We start from the raw sequence: 20,271 nt of genomic DNA on the forward strand, positions 1-20,271 counted from the left end.
AGTTCCAGCTCCATCTCCCTGAGCTGCACCTGCAGAGCTTCTTTCTCCTCATCAGTCTCGTCCTCATTCAGCTCTTTGGGAACTCTCAGAGTCTTCAGCCGGCCCTCTTTACTGAAGAGCACACTGCACTTCTCACAGCCCTCCACCTTCACCTACACACACACACACACAGAGCGGAGTGTTATCAGTGTCAGGACTAGGTGAGTAAAGTGGTCTGATTGTGTGCTCTTTATCAGCGTGGTGTCAGGCAGGAGAAGAACGTGAGGAAATTGGCCGGAACTGAACACAATGTTTTCTTTATCAGTGAGAACACAAGCGGGATGAAGATGATGATGCTCTCCACAGGAGAAACACACACTCACTCTCACACACGGTGTTAGCAGTGTGAGCCTTCAGACTCACACTAATCTATGTTCCGCCTGGCAAGTCCACTTCTTTAAAGAGGCCATCATTTACTCAAGAGTCTCCACTTAACACCTCACCTCATTAGGATACAATAAATCATCTCCTCAAACCACCAATCAGACAACAGCCCTGAGACTGAACCCTCAATTCAGACCCAAATCATTTAAACTCCACCCTTTCGTTTCACAAAACAAACATCACGCACTAAAACACACTAAAATAAACATCACACACTAAAACACACACTAAAACAAACATCACGCACTAAAACACACACTAAAATAAACATCACACACTAAAACACACACCACACACTAAAACACACACTAAAATAAACATCACACACTAAAACAAACATCACACACTAAAACAAACACTAAAATAAACATCACACTAAAACACACACTAAAACAAACATCACACACTAAAACACATCACACACTAAAACACACACTAAAACAAACATCACACACTAAAACAAACATCACACACTAAAACAAACACTAAAATAAACATCACACTAAAACACACACTAAAACAAACATCACACTAAAACAAACAAACATCACAGACTAAAACAAACACTAAAATAAACATCACACACTAAAACACACACTAAAATAAACATCACACACTAAAACAAACACAAACATCACACACTAAAACAAACACTAAAATAAACATCACACACTAAAACACACACTAAAACAAACATCACACACTAAAACACATCACACACTAAAACACACACTAAAACAAACATCACACACTAAAACAAACACAAACATCACACTAAAACACACATCAAACTAAAACACACACTAAAACAAACATCACACACTAAAACAAACACAAACATCACACACTAAAACACAGTAAAACAAACATCACACACTAAAACAAACACTAAAACAAACAAACATTACACACTAAAACACACAAACAAACATTACAAACTAAAACAAACACAAACATCACACACTTAAACACAAAAACATTACACACTAAAACAAACACAAACATCACACTAAAACAAACATCACACACTAAAACACACTAAAACAAATATTACACACTAAAACAAACACAAACATCACACACTAAAACAAACATCACACACTAAAACAAACATCACACACTTAAACAAACATCACACACTAAAACAAACATCACACACTAAAACAAACACAAACATCACACACAAACACACTAAAACAAATATTACACACTAAAACAAACACAAACATCACACACTAAAACAAACATCACACACTAAAACAAACAAACATCACACACTAAAACAAACATCACACACACTAAAACAAACATCACACACTAAAACATCACACTAAAACAAACAAACATCACAGACTAAAACAAACACTAAAATAAACATCACACACTAAAACACACACTAAAACAAACATCACACACTAAAACACAGTAAAACAAACATCACACTAAAACAAACACTAAAACAAACAAACATTACACACTAAAACATCACACACTAAAACAAACACAAACATCACACACTAAAACAAACATAACACACTAAAACAAACATCACACACTAAAACAAACACAAACACCACACACTAAAACATCACACACTAAAACAAACATCACACACTAAAACACACTAAAACAAACATCACACACTAAAACACTAAAACAAACATGAAACTAAAACACACACTAAAACAAATATCACACTAAAACAAACATCAAACTAAAACACACACTAAAACAAACATCACACACTAAAACAAACACTAAAACAAACATCGCACACAAACACACATCAAACTAAAACACACACTAAAACAAACATCACACACTAAAACAAACACTAAAACAAACATCACACACTAAAACACACATCAAACTAAAACACACATCACACACTAAAACACACATCAAACTAAAACACACTAAAACAAACATCACACACTAAAACACACAAACTAAAACACACACTAAAACAGACATCACACACTAAAACAAACATCAAACCAACACACACTAAAACAAACATCACACACTAAAACAAACACGACATCACACACTAAAACACACTAAAACAAATATTACACACTAAAACAAACACAAACATCACACACTAAAACAAACATCACTAAAAACAAACACAAACATCACACTAAAACAAACAAACATCACACACTAAAACAAACATCACACACTAAAACATCACACACTAAAACAAACACAAACATCACACTAAAACAAACATCACACACTAAAACACATCACACACTAAAACAAACATCACACACTAAAACAAACACTAAAACAAACATCACACACTAAAACACACATCAACCTAAAACACACATCACACACTAAAACACACATCAAACTAAAACACACACTAAAACAAACATCACACACTAAAACACACAAACTAAAACACACTAAAACACACATCACACTAAAACAAACATCAAACCAACACACACTAAAACAAACATCACACACTAAAACAAACACGAACATCACACACTAAAACACACTAAAACAAATATTACACACTAAAACAAACACAAACATCACACACTAAAACAAACATCACACACTAAAACAAACACAAACATCACACACTAAAACAAACATCACACTAAAACAAACATCACACACTAAAACAAACATCACACACTAAAACATCACACACTAAAACAAACACAAACATCACACACTAAAACAAACATCACACACTAAAACACACATCACACACTAAAACAAACATCACACACTAAAACAAACACAAACATCACACACTAAAACATCACACACTAAAACAAACAAACATCACACACTAAAACAAACATCACACTAAAACAAACATGAAACTAAAACACACACTAAAACAAATATCACACACTAAAACAAACATCACACACTAAAACATCACACACTAAAACAAACACAAACATCACACACTAAAACAAACATCACACACTAAAACACACATCACACTAAAACAAACATCACACTAAAACATCACACACTAAAACAAGCACAAACATCACACACTAAAACAAACATCACACACTAAAACATCACACACTAAAACAAACACAAACATCACACTAAAACAAACATCACACTAAAACATCACACACTAAAACAAACACAAACATCACACACTAAAACAAACATCACACACTAAAACACACATCACACACTAAAACAAACATCACACACTAAAACAAACACAAACATCACACTAAAACATCACACACTAAAACAAACAAACATCACACACTAAAACAAACATCAAACTAAAACACACTAAAACAAACATCACACACTAAAACAAACACTAAAACATCACACTAAAACACACATCAAACTAAAACACATCACACACTAAAACAAACACTAAAACAAACATCACACACTAAAACACACATCAAACTAAAACACACATCACACACTAAAACACACATCAAACTAAAACACACACTAAAACAAACATCACACACTAAAACACATCAAACTAAAACACACACTAAAACAGACATCACACACTAAAACAAACATTAAACCAACACACACACTAAAACAAACATCACACACTAAAACAAACACTAAAACAAACATCACACACTAAAACAAACATCAAACTAAAACAAACATCAAACTAAAACACACATCACACACTAAAACAAAAAGGCAGATTCTGGTGCAGGAACCCAAAAGTTAATATAAAGTGTATGTATATTATGAGAAGTTCTGCCCCAACAGTCTCTGGTGCTGATCCTCACAGATGCTGATACTGAATAAACGTCCTCATTAGCGTGTTGCGTCGATGCACTTCAGGAGCTACAGCCATCAGGACGTAATTAAGATAAATAAGTTGAGGATGTACTCACTCGGATCTTCTCCAGCTCTCCTTTGTTAACCGTCTGCTGTTTCTCAAGTCTTTCACTCAGCTGGGAGCAGATCTAAGACACACACACACACACACACACACACACACACACACACACACACACACACACACACACACACACTATTTATAAACAGAGCTGTACATAATGTGGAAAACGGAAAACAGGAAATTCATGAATAATTCATGAGAGCTGTCTGAGTTTATCCAATCAGAAAGCAGCAAAATGACTTAAAAAATCCAGAATAGCTAAAATGTTAACCAACTGCATTTCAGTGTTTTGATTTTCTAAATCAAATTTGTACTTACTTGCGGACAAACTATTCAAACAAACATAAGGACACCAATCATTCTCTATATCATACATTATTAGTATTAACCCCGCCCCTTAACCCCGCCCCTTACCCTCGTTACTTTATATAAAACCATGATAGAGAAAAAAAAAAGTTCCCTCACTGATTATATTTACATTCTAGAGATCCACCATTGATGGCACATATAAAGCCTGCTTGTGATTGGTTAGTTTATTAATAATACTGTGTGTGTGTGTGTGTGTGTGTGTGTGTGTGTGTGTGTGTGTATATACACTGACCTGTTTGTATTCACCGATGATGGATCCGTTCTTTTTGATCTCCAGCTCCGATTTGTCCAGCTCCCTTCGGCACATCTCCTTCAGCTAAGGACACGGACACACACACACACACACACACACACACACACACACACACACACACTTACTTTAGAACAGACTTCCAGGACAAACCCAACTTTCTGAACTGATGAGAAGTAAAGGGAAGTGAATTGGAGCTAAAGTGCTGAAGAAAAAAGAAAAATCGTACGTTTTATCCGTTTTATAGTTACATTTATTGCTTGTGGAACAAATTAGATCTTCACTTATAATACGACCCGACCCAACCCCAAAAATCGTTGCTGAAAAACAGTTTACGAGTTACAGAAAGGGACCGCAGGAGTTCCACGTTCAGACTAATCAGAATCCAGAGCTCACAGTGTCGTCAGAACTGCGATAAAACACAAGTCATCTGTTTTAATGGACATGAAATGCAACTTTAAATAGACAGAACCTTTTGATGTGTTTTTTTTTTTTTTTTTTTTTAACAAATACGGGGTGGTATCAAAAAGGTTCAAGAATAGTTCTGTAACACACCAACAGATGGCAGCACGAGGCTGCACGCACAGTCACAGGGAGCACCGACCTTCAGTCGTCAGTGTGCCAAAAGACATGGTCCTGTGTACATCTGGAGCAGTGCGAATGGTGCTGTTCTGAACACGTGCGTTATCACGTCTGCTATTCTGACCACGTGCGCACCATCAGCGAGCTCCTCCTCACACGTGAACTAACATGATCTCACCTCCGCTCCCACCCTACTCACTAGATATGTCTCCGGTGGTGCTGTACTGCTGTGCAAGGCGAATATTCTGAAGGTGATTGTGTGGAAATGATAAAAAGAGAAATAAAATACTTTCTTTTAAACAGAACTTGTCCCCAAACCCTTTGAAATCAAATATATCAGTTTATTATCAGTAAATTGGCGTTTAAGAGGAAGGAATCACTCAGGGGCGCGTTGTTACGGTAAAATAATCAACTTCAGGGTGCTGTGTGTAGCTCTGGAACTCAGGATTTTACTGCAACAGGAACACAATCTTATTCTTTACTTATTTTAAAGCACCGAGTGTCAAACCCTTGTGCAAATGCTGTCACTGTGTTTCTCACACACACACACACACACACACACCAGTAATTGGACAGAATCTGCCACAGTGTCAGTCATATCCAGCACTATGGATTGGAACAGAAAGCAGAAAGGACGCCACACACACTTCCCTCTCACCTCAGACCTTCGTTTCCTCTTTCCAGTCAAATTAAAGCAATTTATATAAAATCATCTTGTGTCATTTACAGAGCCGACGCTTTTCACTGAAGTGCTGAAGGATAAAAATAAAAACCCCCTCACATCCAGAGAGCGATTACGGCTTTAAAACACAGCGCAGACTCTCGGATTAGACCTGGAGAGTCGTTACGCATTAAAAAACGCGTACATAATTGCGTACATAACCTCGGGCTGAGCTGCCGGCCGTGTTCGAGGCTCAGCGGTGACATTTTAAAGCGCAATTATCTTCCAGTCCGTTCGCAGAATGAGTTCGAATGGAAACTTATATTTGTGTTTGAATGTGATATTATGCTAATGATATGCTAATGAGAATAAAAATTGCTCCAAACATTTATAGCTGATGTGTAGTAAGTGAGAACAGGAAGTAACCAGTTTTGTAGACTTTGGAGATATTAAATGTAACTATAAATGTGCTGTTACGGGGAAACGATCCTCCGCATCACGTCACCATGTCACTTCGCCGTCATGCGGATTTAATGCATATAACTGCACAAATTAAAAAATAAAAAAACGATTTTCCCCCAAAATGTTCCAACAAACTTGGAGGCACACAATTGTATAGGACGTGTTTTTGGATGCAGGAGCACGAAATGTTTCTACCTTCTCAATACCTGACTTTACTAACACCCTCATGTCTGAGTAAATATCCAGAAATCTCCACAAAATCTAGTAGAACATCTTCCCAGAAGAGTGGAGCTCATTATGACTTACTAATAAGAAAATCTGGTGTCCACAAACTTTTGTCTATAGAATGTTAAAGTCGGTGTCGTGACCATAATTATTACGATTTATATGATACTTTCCAAAATATTTATGAGGGCAGAAGAAACAGACATTTACGTGTGTGTATATTTTAAACACACACACACACACACACACACACACACACACACACACACACACACACACACAAGGGAAATCATTCTCAGATTTATCCCACGCATGCCCCACGGCTCCTCTTTCTGAGGACACGACCGTCAAAATATGAGCTCAGGTCTCATGAGATCTGGTTTTAATCCACAGAACCTGCCCTGGAGAACTTGAGGTTCTAACACAAGAGCGAAGGATGTAGAATGAAAAATATATACTGAGATACACTGTGATGGTGTGATGATTTCCCTCAGGAGGAACAGAGACAACGTAGCTGACCTGAGCCGCTTCGTCCTCCAGCCGTCTCTTCTCGTCCTCAGAGTCAATCAGCTTCTGTTTCGTGATGAGGAGCTCTTTGTTTAAGGCGTCGGCCTTCTCCTCTGCCTAAACCCACACACACACGCACACACTTTTTAAACTGGTGACAACAGGGCACCAGTATGGATTTTGAAGGATCTCAGGGTGAGCGACTCACATTGTCCAGGTCTTTCCTGAGTGAGATCTTACTGCTGACCAGCTCGTGAGCGAGATCATCGTTCTCCTGCTCCAGACGCATGTTGGCTTCCTGAAGACGCCGATTCTCCCTCTGCAGACGAGAGAACAGAGATCGTGTGACTTGCTCATCTTGTGACTGACTGTGTGTGTGTGTGTGTGTGTGTAATCGTTAACTATGCCAGTAAACAGAGCAACCTTTGAAAATGCTCGTTAAACCGTGTATCCCAACACACACTACACATACACCACAACACGCTCGGGTTAAGCCTGAACATCAGGAACGTTCTGCACTCAGTGCACACCTGTTTCTCCACGCACGTTATTCCTGATCAGGATTTACACATTAAACATCACTGCATCCTTACAATTTTATTAAGACATTTATATGTTTAGCAAATTTACTTTAAATTCTATATGTGCAATTTAAACCCAAATAAACCCTAAATAGTGCCCCATATGGCAATTTACACAATCTTTTGCCCTAACTAGTGTTCAGCAGACCCTTCCTAGTGCCCTATATGTTCAGTAGTGGACACTTCCTAGTGCCCTATATGTTCAGTGGACACTTCCTAGTGCCCTATATGTTCAGTGGACACTACCTAGTGCCCTATATGTTCAGTAGTGGACACTTCCTAGTGCCCTATATGTTCAGTAGTGGACACTTCCTAGTGCCCTATATGTTCAGTAGTGGACACTTCCTAGTGCCCTATATGCTCAAGATACACTTCCTAATGCCCTATATGTTCAGTGGACTGTTCCTAGTGCCCTATATGTTCAGTAGACCCTTCCTAGTGCCCTATATGTTCAGTAGTGGACACTTCCTAGTGCCCTATATGTTCAGTAGTGGACACTTCCTAGTGCCCTATATGTTCAGTGGACACTTCCTAGTGCCCTATATGTTCAGTAGTGGACACTTCCTAGTGCCCTATATGTTCAGTGGACACTTCCTAGTGCCCTATATGTTCAGTGGACACTTCCTAGTGCCCTATATGTTCAGTAGTGGACACTTCCTAGTGCCCTATATGTTCAGTGGACACTTCCTAGTGCCCTATATGTTCAGTAGTGGACACTTCCTAGTGCCCTATATGTTCAGTGGACACTTCCTAGTGCCCTATATGTTCAGTAGTGGACACTTCCTAGTGCCCTATATGTTCAGTGGACACTTCCTAGTGCCCTATATGTTCAGTAGTGGACACTTCCTAGTGCCCTATATGCTCAAGATACACTTCCTAATGCCCTATATGTTCAGTGGACTGTTCCTAGTGCCCTATATGTTCAGTAGACCCTTCCTAGTGCCCTATATGTTCAGTAGTGGACACTTCCTAGTGCCCTATATGTTCAGTAGTGGACACTTCCTAGTGCCCTATATGTTCAGTGGACACTTCCTAGTGCCCTATATGTTCAGTAGTGGACACTTCCTAGTGCCCTATATGTTCAGTGGACACTTCCTAGTGCCCTATATGTTCAGTGGACACTTCCTAGTGCCCTATATGTTCAGTAGTGGACACTTCCTAGTGCCCTATATGTTCAGTGGACACTTCCTAGTGCCCTATATGTTCAGTAGTGGACACTTCCTAGTGCCCTATATGTTCAGTGGACACTTCCTAGTGCCCTATATGTTCAGTAGTGGACACTTCCTAGTGCCCTATATGTTCAGTGGACACTTCCTAGTGCCCTATATGTTCAGTAGTGGACACTTCCAAGTGCCCTATATGCTCAAGATACACTTCCTAATGCCCTATATGTTCAGTGGACTGTTCCTAGTGCCCTATATGTTCAGTAGACCCTTCCTAGTGCCCTATATGTTCAGTAGACCCTTCCTAGTGCCCTATATGTTCAGTGGACCCTTCCTAGTGCCCTATATGGGGAACACAGTGTATAGTGTTTTCAGGGCACACCACATGCCGAATATAGTGTGAAACAGATTCTCGTGTGTTCAGTTCTCCTGAGCAGAGACGAGACTCTGAGAGAAAGACAGGAGTGATGGAGTTCAGTTATCAGCAATCACTCATCTCTCCTTCCTGTTTTTTTTTATTACTCCCTCTCTCCACGAGGTGAGACTTTCCCTCAGACTGCTGCTCACTACTGACACACAGTGTGCATGCTAACACAGTACAGCTCTACACTGTTACACAACAGAGCTACACACACCACACACAGTGCTTGGATGGAGATGTACACAAATTAAATGATTTTAACACACATACAAATACATATACATACATTGACATAAGCACAATCTCACACACACACACACACGTTACCTCATATCTCTCAATCGGGGCCTCTTGCTGTTCCTGTTGCTCTCGCATCGTGTGATACTCTCGCTCATACTTTTTCAGTTTCTTTTGACTGATCTGTCAACACACACACACACACAGGTATTTTTATACTTAAGTCTAAGAGAGTGACAGAATAATGCACAGTGTGTCAGGATTTCTTAAACTCAGAACGTATTATTAGTTCAAGTTTAAATAATATAAAAAATTTAATAGATTAAAAAAAATACAAAAAATAACGATTAGTAGTAAAGTGCTCAGAATGTCAGTAAATAAAAGTCAGTACTCAGCAGTTGTTCAAGAACGATTCATTTTAAATGAATCTTTAATGCAACTCTAGACGAGTCGTCTCAAAGAGCGATTCATTCAGTTTCTACAGGAAAATGAGCGAAGCATCGGGAAATCTCGTTCGTCATCTCTAGACTCTTCTGGTCCGAATCGTTCGTTCTCTTACCGTGAGACTCACACAGACGCTATGCAGTTACATACACATATATACATTTTTGGAAATATAATCAAAGTTGGTGTATGTAGACGTGTTGGCGATCTGATTATTGATGATGCAACATTTTGAGATTTCTGATTAATGGAACAAAATAAGTAAAAATGTGTTCATTGTGACGAACGAGTTTCAAAGAACCGAGTCACTAATTTGATCCCATGACTTCCCACCACTAATTCTCAGATCTTAGACTCTTAGACTACAGGCTTAAATGCGGAGTTAGGGAAGGAAGGGGGCGGGGTCAGGGAAGTGTGGGGGCGGAGTTACGAGCAAGGGGTAGGGCGTTTTTTCCTGAATGGAATCAGCTTAAATAAGGAGTGATGATAAATCCAGCACCACTGTCTCACTAATTAACCAAGACAGATCATTAAACAGCACATAAACCCATTTTACATAAACTCCGCCTCTTTTTGTATGTTTCAGCAGCGTTTCGAACGTTTTGCACAATTTTAATAAAACACAAAAAAAAAGTCTCTTGTGCATGAAAATATTTTTTTAATGCTGTAGATATGCCACAGACCCCCTCCTCTGGAACACGGCTGTTTTAATAAGCTATAATCAGTCCATCAGGCTGTAATTAGTCCACACTCGGAGTTCAGGGCTGTATTTATAATTCTTGCGATTTAAAGACAAGTCACTGCTGTGTTTGCAGCACCAGAACATTTCGGGTCAGAACATTCCGGATCACTGCGAGCGCCGTAGATACTTGTGACGGTGTAAATAAACACTATTTACAGGAGGCTGCGTTTCTTCTCAGCTTCTTACAGCCATATGAAAGAAAGAACACAAGGCATGTGCACTTACTGTACACTCAGGGAACAAGTCAGTCTGTGTGTGTGTGTGTGTATTTTCCTCAGGTTAGTATCAGCCGTGTTTATTTGTTAACCCGAATGTCTAAATGTGCAAGACTTTCTTTTATAGATTAAATAAATATCTATTACAAATATTTACATATTGAATATAACCAAACATATAAACAAACATCAGTACATAAAAACCCTATTTTTCGGTAAATATACCAAATATCTGAATATGAGAATGAGACTGTTATAAAGAAATCAGCTGTAAATTATTTTATGATTATTTTTATGTGATTATCGCCACATCATCATAACCCCATTTATAATGAGGGTTAACTGTGTGAATCCTGGTATATTGTTATGTTATAGCAGCTATAAACTACGGAATCACTGAACCGTTAATGTGTCCTGACATTCACTCAGTAATCTCCTACTGACTCTTTCCTGCTCCTAAAAGCATTATTTTTGAGTAAAAACTGAAAGTAGGTTGAGATTCATCCTAATATACTCCTAATCTGTAGTATAGTAAAAGTATAGTATAATACAGTGTTGTATAGTAACTGCTACAGTAAAGTGCAGTATGGAACCATATAGAACTTTACATAATACAGTAACAGTATAAAGTAGCAAACAAAAGTATTGGTAAATGTAATAATAAAAATAGATTATAAGTATGTATATATACACTGATCAGGTATAACTATGAGATTATAACATCACGGCACCTGTTATTAAGCAGCAAGTAAACATTTTGTTCTCAAAGTTGATGTTAGAAGCAGAAAAAATGGGCGTAAGGATTTGAGCGAGTTTGATAAATTGTGACGTCTAGACGTCTGGTTTAGAGCCTCTCCAAAACTGCAGCTCTTGTGGGCTGTTCCTGGTCTGCAGTGGTCAGTATCTATTAAAAGTGCTTCAAGGAAGGAACAGTGGTGAACCGGTGACAGGGTCGTGGGGGACGAGGATCATTGATGCACGTGAGGAGCGAAGGCTGGACGTGTGGTCTGATCCAACAGACGAGCTCCTGTAGCTCAAACTGCTGAAGAAGTTCATGCTGTTAATGTTTGACGGATTCACGACTGTTTTGGCTGCAAAAGCGGAAAATACATTTTCCCTATATCTGGCAACCCAAGTGTGGTGTCTTTTACAAGAGGGCATTCAGGTGGTGTTTAAATACAGGCAGTGAATTCAGCATTCAGGCAGGTTTGTGTATGTGTGTGTGTGTGTGTGTGTGTGTGTGTGTGTGTGTGTGTGTGTGAGAGAGAGAGAGAGAGAGAAAGAGACAGAATCAGGGCTTTGTGTTGGAGAGTGTGTGAACCTGGTGCCCAGTATAGGAACCATGAGGAATTGACCTGCTGAAGTGCAAACAGAACCGTCTAGAGTGACACATGATGAGATTTAACACTTCATCATTATCAGCATGAGCGCACAGGGTATGAATATGAGCCAAATAACCTGTGTGTGTGTGTGTGTGTGTGTGTGTGTGTGTCCTTGATCTTTCCTTGCTGTTGTCTCTTTGCTCCCATGTCTTCACAGCCACCTGGCCTCCTGCTGCAGTCTCTACACTGACAGAATGAGGCTGCAGGTGACAGTGCTGCACCCTCTACACCTCCTCTGCACTTATTTTCATCTTCCAGCCCTCCATGTTAACAAACATGAACACGCCTTAAGTAAACAAACATATTTATGCAAGATCTTCCTAGATGTTCCTCTGACATTCCCAAGACATCTGTAAAATATATTTTGTCTTCTGGTGTGACATGTCTGATACTGATCCTCCTGCAGAACAAAAAAAAACAGGAGATGAAGTCAGACCTGATGCAGCTCCTCCAAGCAGGGGTGGAGTTCAGCTTAAAGTCCACAGTGTGGAGCAGTGTTGGAGTAAGGCACTATGGAATAAGCCTATTATAGGAAAAGTTGGATCAGATCCAGCTCCACCTCCTGAACTGTTCACCAGCGGTAACCGTGTTAATCCAACTCTTTAAACATCTCACAATTTAGAGCAGGACTCCAAGGTTCTTCAGGAACATAAATCAAGCAAGAAGAACCTGAAGGAACCTCATCATTACTAAAATATGAATAATAACACAGACTGATCTCTCAGCACATGGTACGACTCCGCCGCTTTGGAATAAAGAATAGAATTGTAACCTTGAAGCTGTAAGTCGGCTAAAGCTGAACTTTTTTAAAGCAGAACCTTATGTAAAAACAAACAGCATGTAGTGTCAGTTATTCACCTCTAGAGGCCGCTCTCGTAATGACAGCAGGGCCAGAAGCCGGAAAAACTATCGGAATGGATTTTTGGGCGTATTCAGCCCACAGGGTGTAGTTTGGGGACCCCTGATGTAAGTGGAAAAAAAATGATCAAATAAGTATCTACATCTACAGAGTATCAAAGTATGTCTCCTTAAAACACTGTTTAATCCAATTAAAATCATACATCTTACGTATCATACAGCTTCATGAACTAGCAAATGGATCTTCTTCTGAAGCACAGTCACACCGAAGGAAAAATGATGGAGTCATAATGCTAATCTGATCCTCTGCTGCTAGTCATTAGAGCTGTGCAGAGAATCGTTACGTCTATAGACCAGATTTATATTTCTTAATGAAATAATCTTTTTAATATCCCATATTAATTTCAAATCATCTTCATGCTGTGGCATGAGAGAGGGAGAAACAGAACGAGAGCTCCAACATTCCATCACTGTAGTAAATTCCTATAGGATATTAATAAGAGATAATGATCAGATTAGCGAACTCACAGACACTCGAAAAGTGTCAGAGGGAAATCTCTAACGCTGCACCACAGCGCCATCTGCTGGCCACCGAGAAGCAGTGCAACAATTAAAACCCCATAAGTGTATGCAGGTTGAACAAACAAGACATTCCAATTCACACAATGCACTAGGAGACTATCAGAGCTTGTAAGAGGCTACAGAATTGCATCTGTGACCAAGGCAGCGTGTGGGAAGTGGTAAACCAGTGGTTATGATGTTGCACTTGGAGAGGAAGGTTGAGAGTCTCAGTAGCACTAAGCTGACCCTTGAGCAGGGCCCTTATTCATGCTGCTCAGACACATAAATACGTCACTCTGAATAAAGGCACCATCTATAAATGTAAAATGTTTGTTTGGTGTGTAGAGTTACATCATCCAGGACACTCGTACAGATTGCGTAAAAAATGTTTCTATAACTATAAATGCTGACCTTGACTCACGTGTTTCTATTAAGCTGTTCGTCTGAAGCTCCAGAGCATTGCTCTAACCAAATGTTTGGTCATTCATGCCATTGCTAAACGTCGTTTTCAGTGGTGCTAGCAGCAGAAATCTTAAACTGTGGACAATGTGAGACTGTTCTCTGATGAGTTCATCTTTACTGTTGATCCAAACATCCAGAGGTTACAGTGTGGAGTCTTGCCAAGTCTTGCCACCTGAACATGGATCAGGGACAGTTTGGGTTGCAATATCACAACATTCCACAATTTGTACTAAATGGAAGCATCACTGTTGAGAAGCATGTCAAGCACTGACCTGAAGGTGGTGCTGTTTATCAGAATAAAGCACCAATACCCACAGAACGTTTTGTGAACATGAAAGAGAAGTTTTATTATTCATGGCCTGCAGTCAGCAGATCTGAGTATCATTGAGGCACTCAGGGGATTAGGAAAGAGTGAGTCTGGAAACGTTTTCATCCAAGAATCAGTCTGGTCACTGTGAAGGACCTGTACGTATCATCCTCAAGGTAAACTGATGCTCAATAGGCCACTAAAGGAAACTCTACATCATACTAATAAATAATTGTGACCTGATGTTTCAGTGTCAGTATCCAGCCCCAGTATGTGGTGTGTGTGTGTGTGTGTGCGTGTGCATGCATAAACACACACAATTTCAGATACATGATCGGGTTTGATGCACGAGTTACCTTCATGCTACATGCTAGCTCCATGAGCTTCTTGGCGTTCTCTTCAGAGCGGTATCGTTTAGGCACGGGCACACGGAAGAACTTCAGCGCTCCCTCAAAGTCGGCCTGCAGAAGATCATCCTTCGACGTCTGGTGGAAAGAAAAATGAGAGAATGTATAAATTGCTTCATTTCATTTGATGTTGTATAATTTTTTTAAACTTTCTATAAATTATTGCTTTTAGTATTTGATTAATTGAAATTCCACCACTGCTTTAATAAACCACCATAATAATAATAATAATAATAATAATAATAATAATAATAATATACATAAATGAAAATAATGAAAACAATTAAAAGTGTGTGTGTGTGTGTGTGTGTGTGTGTGTGTGTGTGTTCTACCTTCAGTAAAGCCAGAGCTACATTAAATATGACACTGATCCCCTATAAGAGACAGAAGTAAAAGCTCAGACAGGATCAGAGTGAAATAATAACTGATCAGTGATCAATAAAGATGATTTGTAAATGAAATGATGAAGATGCAGAGTCTCACCTCACAGAGCAGCAGGTCGATGATGTGAAACACCATGTAGAGAGGAAACTTGGCTGTAAAGAGCGTGAGGAACCACTGGGAGGCGTACATGTGCGCTTCTAAACCTATACTTAAGAAGTGAGAGTACAAATCTGGGATGTATTCCTGAGAGAGAGAGAGAGAGAGAGAGAGAGAGAGATATTAGATTATAAAGAGAAATAAATAGGATTAAATAATGAAATAACGAATGAAAAAGGCAGATAGAATCCAAAAAAAAAAACATAGAACAGATGGAGAACGAGAGAGAGAGGGAAAGAGGATGAAAGTTAGAGGATAAGAAAGAAAGACAGGATGAGAGAGAGAAAGACAACAGAAAGTAATAAGATAGAAGCAAGTGAAATAGGATTACAGAGAGATGCGATGAGAGAAAGAAATATAGAAAATGAGAGAGAGAGAGAAAGAGAGAGAGAGAGGGAAAGAGAAATATTTTAGACTGAGTATGAAACTGAATATTAAAGCCTGATCTCTGACTGTTACAAACTGCTGAAACTGGAGACTCCTTCCATAATTATCATATACACTTCTCATTACTGATGTTACCATGGAAACAATGATGTAAAACAACAAGTGTAATATAAACCTGTGTTAATCAACACCTCCTGACCAATCACCATCCAGACTTCAACAGTGCGCTCGGTAAACCACACACAGACACACACACACACACCTGCATGAGTCTCTCCAGCTGAAAGAACTTGCAGTGTAGGTCTTCAAAGTTCTGTTTGAAGAGTTCCCTGAGACCGTAGTCAAACATGATCTTCACCAGAACGCTAAATGCCTGTTCCTCCGGCATCTGGATTGACAGGTATACACACACACACACACACACACACACACACACACACACACACACACAAAAACAGTATTTTAAAGAGAATTATTTTCTTCATTTCTGAAATTTTCATCAATTAAACTGAAGACAAGCAACAAGAGAACATCTGGAACTGATGTCCCTGCATTTGCTTAGTTTTTTTTGTTTTTTTAGTGCTGAAGTGATCCAGCTGTGTAAACACTTCTCCATAATGATCAAGCTAATAAATCTACATCTCCCAGAATTCCATACCACCAGGACTGAGCATGTGACTCACGTGTAGCAGCAGCACAGCAGCCAGGAAGGACTGGCCCTGACAGTATCCGATCTCTTCATCGTACACCGAGTACGCCTGGGGGGGAGGGGAGACGCGTGTTATAAGCATGTTATAAGCGGTGTGATATCACACACACCTCATGGACGACACACGTTCGGATGAGAGATTTCACTTGATGCTACGTTTTACAGTGTGCCTTCATAAGCATTTTCTTTACGCTCAACTGATCTGAATCTGATGTTGGAGGATCACTCCAAGGATTAAACCCTGTCTTTCTCTCGGAAATGTAATTCGTGAGTGTCTCCATCATCAGTGTCCTGCAGTGGTGCTACACTGAAATGCAATCAGAGCTGAGGGGCGTAACTGTGATTAAAGAGGCACAATACATGAATACATGCAGGATTTAATTCCACGTTGAGGTCACTGTTATAACGAGCTCCACTCGTCTGAGAAGATGTTCCACTAGACGTATGTGTGTTAGTGAAGTCAGGTACTGATGTAGGTGAGGAGGTTCCTGGGGTGCAGTCAGAGTTCATTCATTCATGTTCAGTAGGAGTTGGAGCTCTATAGCAGGAGATCTTCCACTCCAACGTGTGTAAAGCAGATCTTCAAAGAGCTGGTTTTGTGCACAGAGGCACAGTCATGCTGGAACTGGTTTGAGTCTCATTTGAGTCATCTGGTCATCAGTTTGAATATGAATATACACACAGCACAAATCCTACTTTTTATATGTGTTTATGTATTTTTTTCTTTACATATTTGCACTTGTATTTGACGCTAAGTTTTGGAGCTCAGAACCGCGGGAAAGTGTGCTGGTATTAAACCTGGTGAACTCTTAATTGAGCCGTCTCGAGGTCCCCTGGGTTCTCTGGAGCGTGCAGTGGAGCGAGCTAAATTATGATGAGGTCAATAAAGAAAAAAAAAATCCATGCGGCTCTGAGTGATGGCGGTAAACACCACTGAGGAGGAATGGTGAATTATTAAGAGGCGCCTTAAGACATGAATCAAACACTCGTTCCTGCGTTCTCCATCACCACCACAAACTTAGTGACCTTACAACGTTTCTTTTTTAAACAGACAGTATGCGTCTGCTCGTCTGAATCGTCTGCGAGAACTTTACCTGGAACAATCGATGCTCAGTCTCTCCGAGCGCTTTGGTGGACACCTTGTCCACGACCCTCGGGAGCTGTGATGATCATTTAAACAAGAAGGTCCAAGAGCCAAGATCTCAAACTAATGTTGCTATGGCAACAGTAATCATTTATACCCAAGTGAGCTAGCAAATATTTGTGGACACCTCAAGGTAAAGAGTCCTGGGCTGCAGGCAGCGTTTACAATCAACTTCAATAATGGAAAGGTCTTTCACAGGAGAACCTCCCCACATTTCCAACCCATGGAAAGCATATCTTCACGGCGCTGGCTTTGTGCAGAGGGGCACTGTTATGCTGGAGGAGGTTTGGGTCTCCTAGTTCAAGTGAAAGGTACCATTTCATGCTCCAGCATCTGAAGACGTCTCCAACATTTGTGGTAACAGTTTGAGGAAAAACCAGCATGCGAGCGGAAAAGTCGGGTGTCCCAAAAAAACCCAATCATACTTTTTATCCATTTACAGTTACACTTAATGATGTTAGACAAAAGACTTGACCTCTAAAACTGGAGACTCCTTCCACTAAATAAACAAAATAGAAATTATAACATTGATACCTGACCAATCAGAAACCAGAATTCAGATTTAATATGAATACTGTGTGTGTGTGTGTGTGTGTGTGTGTGTGTGTGTGTGTGTGTGTGTGTGTGTGTGTGTGTCTTACCTTACAGATCTTGTACAGTGAGTCCTGACCGTCGCCTCCTGTGTCCTTAAAGTAGTCGTGTGCTGGAAAAGTGCGATTAATGTCTCGAGTGATGGCACTGTCCTGAGGCGATTCCTGTACACACACACACACACACACACACACACACACACACACACACACACACACACACACACACACACACAGATATAATTCCAAGTGACAACAAATGGATACACAGTTTCCTTCATAGCTCTGAGCACATCTGGACACAGACTCACATCTGTAAGGAACATGGAGCAGCACTGTGACCCTACTAAGATGTGTGTGTGTGTGTGTGTGTGTGTGTGTGTGTGTGTGTGTTAATTCCTTCAGACTCCTTCTCTAGACTGTACACAGTTACAGCTGAAGAAACAGATTTTTTCAGTCTAAACAAAAGTCTTTTTTTAGTGCACATGACAGCTGTTTGCTGAAGTAAGCGAACCTCACTGAAAAGAAGAAGGAAAAAAAACTACATTTTTCTCCAAACCTTCTTTCTTTTTCTGTAGTTGCTACGTCACTTCATCACAACACACACACACACACACACACACACACACACAGATCACAACCTAAGAACAATAAAAACTAGTTGTACAAGATCAGAAAAAAGAGGTCAAAATTATTTTATTCTCCATTCCTAACATGAAATATAAATGCGATAAAAAAAAAAAAAAAAAATTATATATATATATATATATATATATATATATATATATATATATATAATTATTGCAATACTATAATTACTATAATATTGCCATATATTATACAGGGAGTGCAGAATTATTAGGCAAATGAGTATTTTGACCACATCATCCTCGTTATGCATGTTGTCTTACTCCAAGCTGTATAGGCTGGAAAGCCTACTACCAATTAAGCATATTAGGTGATGTGCATCTCTGTAATGAGAAGGGTGTGGTCTAATGACATCAACACCCTATATCAGGTGTGCATAATTATTAGGCAACTTCCTTTCCTTTGGCAAAATGGGTCAAAAGAAGGACTTGACAGGCTCAGAAAAGTCAAAAATAGTGAGATATATTGCAGAGGATGCAGCAGTCTTAAAATAGCCAAGCTTCTGAGCGTGATCATCGAACAATCAAGCGTTTCATTCAAAATAGTCGACAGGGTCGCAAGAAGCGTGTGGAAAAACCAAGGCGCAAAATAACTGCCCGTGAACTGAGAAAAGTCAAGCGTGCAGCTGCCAAGATGCCACTTGCCACCAGTTTGGCCATATTTCAGAGCTGCAACATCACTGGAGTGCCCAAAAGCACAAGGTGTGCAATACTCAGAGACATGGCCAAGGTAAGAAAGGCAGAAAGTCGACCACCACTGAACAAGACACACAAGCTGAAAGCGTCAAGACTGGGCCAAGAAATATCTCAAGACTGATTTTCTAAGGTTTTATGGACTGATGAAATGAGTGAGTCTTGATGGGCCAGATGGATGGGCCCGTGGCTGGATTGGTAAAGGGCAGAGAGCTCCAGTCCGACTCAGGCGCCAGCAAGGTGGAGGTGGAGTACTGGTTTGGGCTGGTATCATCAAAGATGAGCTTGTGGGGCCTTTTCGGGTTGAGGATGGAGTCAAGCTGAACTCCCAGTCCTACTGCCAGTTTCTGGAAGACACCTTCTTCAAGCAGTGGTACAGGAAGAAGTCTGCATCCTTCAAGAAAAACATGATTTTC

The 20,271-nt window shown here is 39.8% G+C and overlaps 1 protein-coding gene across 4 annotated transcripts in view; it reads right to left on the reverse strand.

Annotated features, from left to right (window-relative positions):
* LOC124393152 (rab GTPase-activating protein 1) overlaps positions 1-20,271 on the reverse strand; it is a 71,707-nt gene that overhangs the window by 3,024 nt on the left and 48,412 nt on the right. For 3 of the 4 annotated variants that reach the window (XM_046860620.1, XM_046860618.1, XM_046860617.1), the window contains 12 exons: positions 18,567-18,680; positions 16,756-16,830; positions 16,335-16,460; positions 15,629-15,772; positions 15,478-15,519; positions 15,095-15,223; positions 9,858-9,950; positions 7,574-7,684; positions 7,378-7,482; positions 4,911-4,994; positions 4,302-4,373; positions 1-152 (listed from right to left, as the gene is read on the reverse strand). The exon at positions 1-152 is cut by the window's left edge and continues 46 nt beyond it. In XM_046860620.1, coding sequence (XP_046716576.1) covers positions 1-152; positions 4,302-4,373; positions 4,911-4,994; positions 7,378-7,482; positions 7,574-7,684; positions 9,858-9,950; positions 15,095-15,223; positions 15,478-15,519; positions 15,629-15,772; positions 16,335-16,460; positions 16,756-16,830; positions 18,567-18,680 — 1,247 coding nt within the window. Of the gene's footprint in view, positions 153-4,301; positions 4,374-4,910; positions 4,995-7,377; positions 7,483-7,573; positions 7,685-9,857; positions 9,951-12,194; positions 12,951-15,094; positions 15,224-15,477; positions 15,520-15,628; positions 15,773-16,334; positions 16,461-16,755; positions 16,831-18,566; positions 18,681-20,271 lie in introns of those variants that run through there. The other variant, XM_046860619.1, reaches the window with a different exon arrangement.

The sequence above is a fragment of the Silurus meridionalis genome, chromosome 11 (assembly GCF_014805685.1).
Source record: "Silurus meridionalis isolate SWU-2019-XX chromosome 11, ASM1480568v1, whole genome shotgun sequence".
Classification (NCBI taxonomy): Eukaryota; Metazoa; Chordata; class Actinopteri; order Siluriformes; family Siluridae; genus Silurus; species Silurus meridionalis.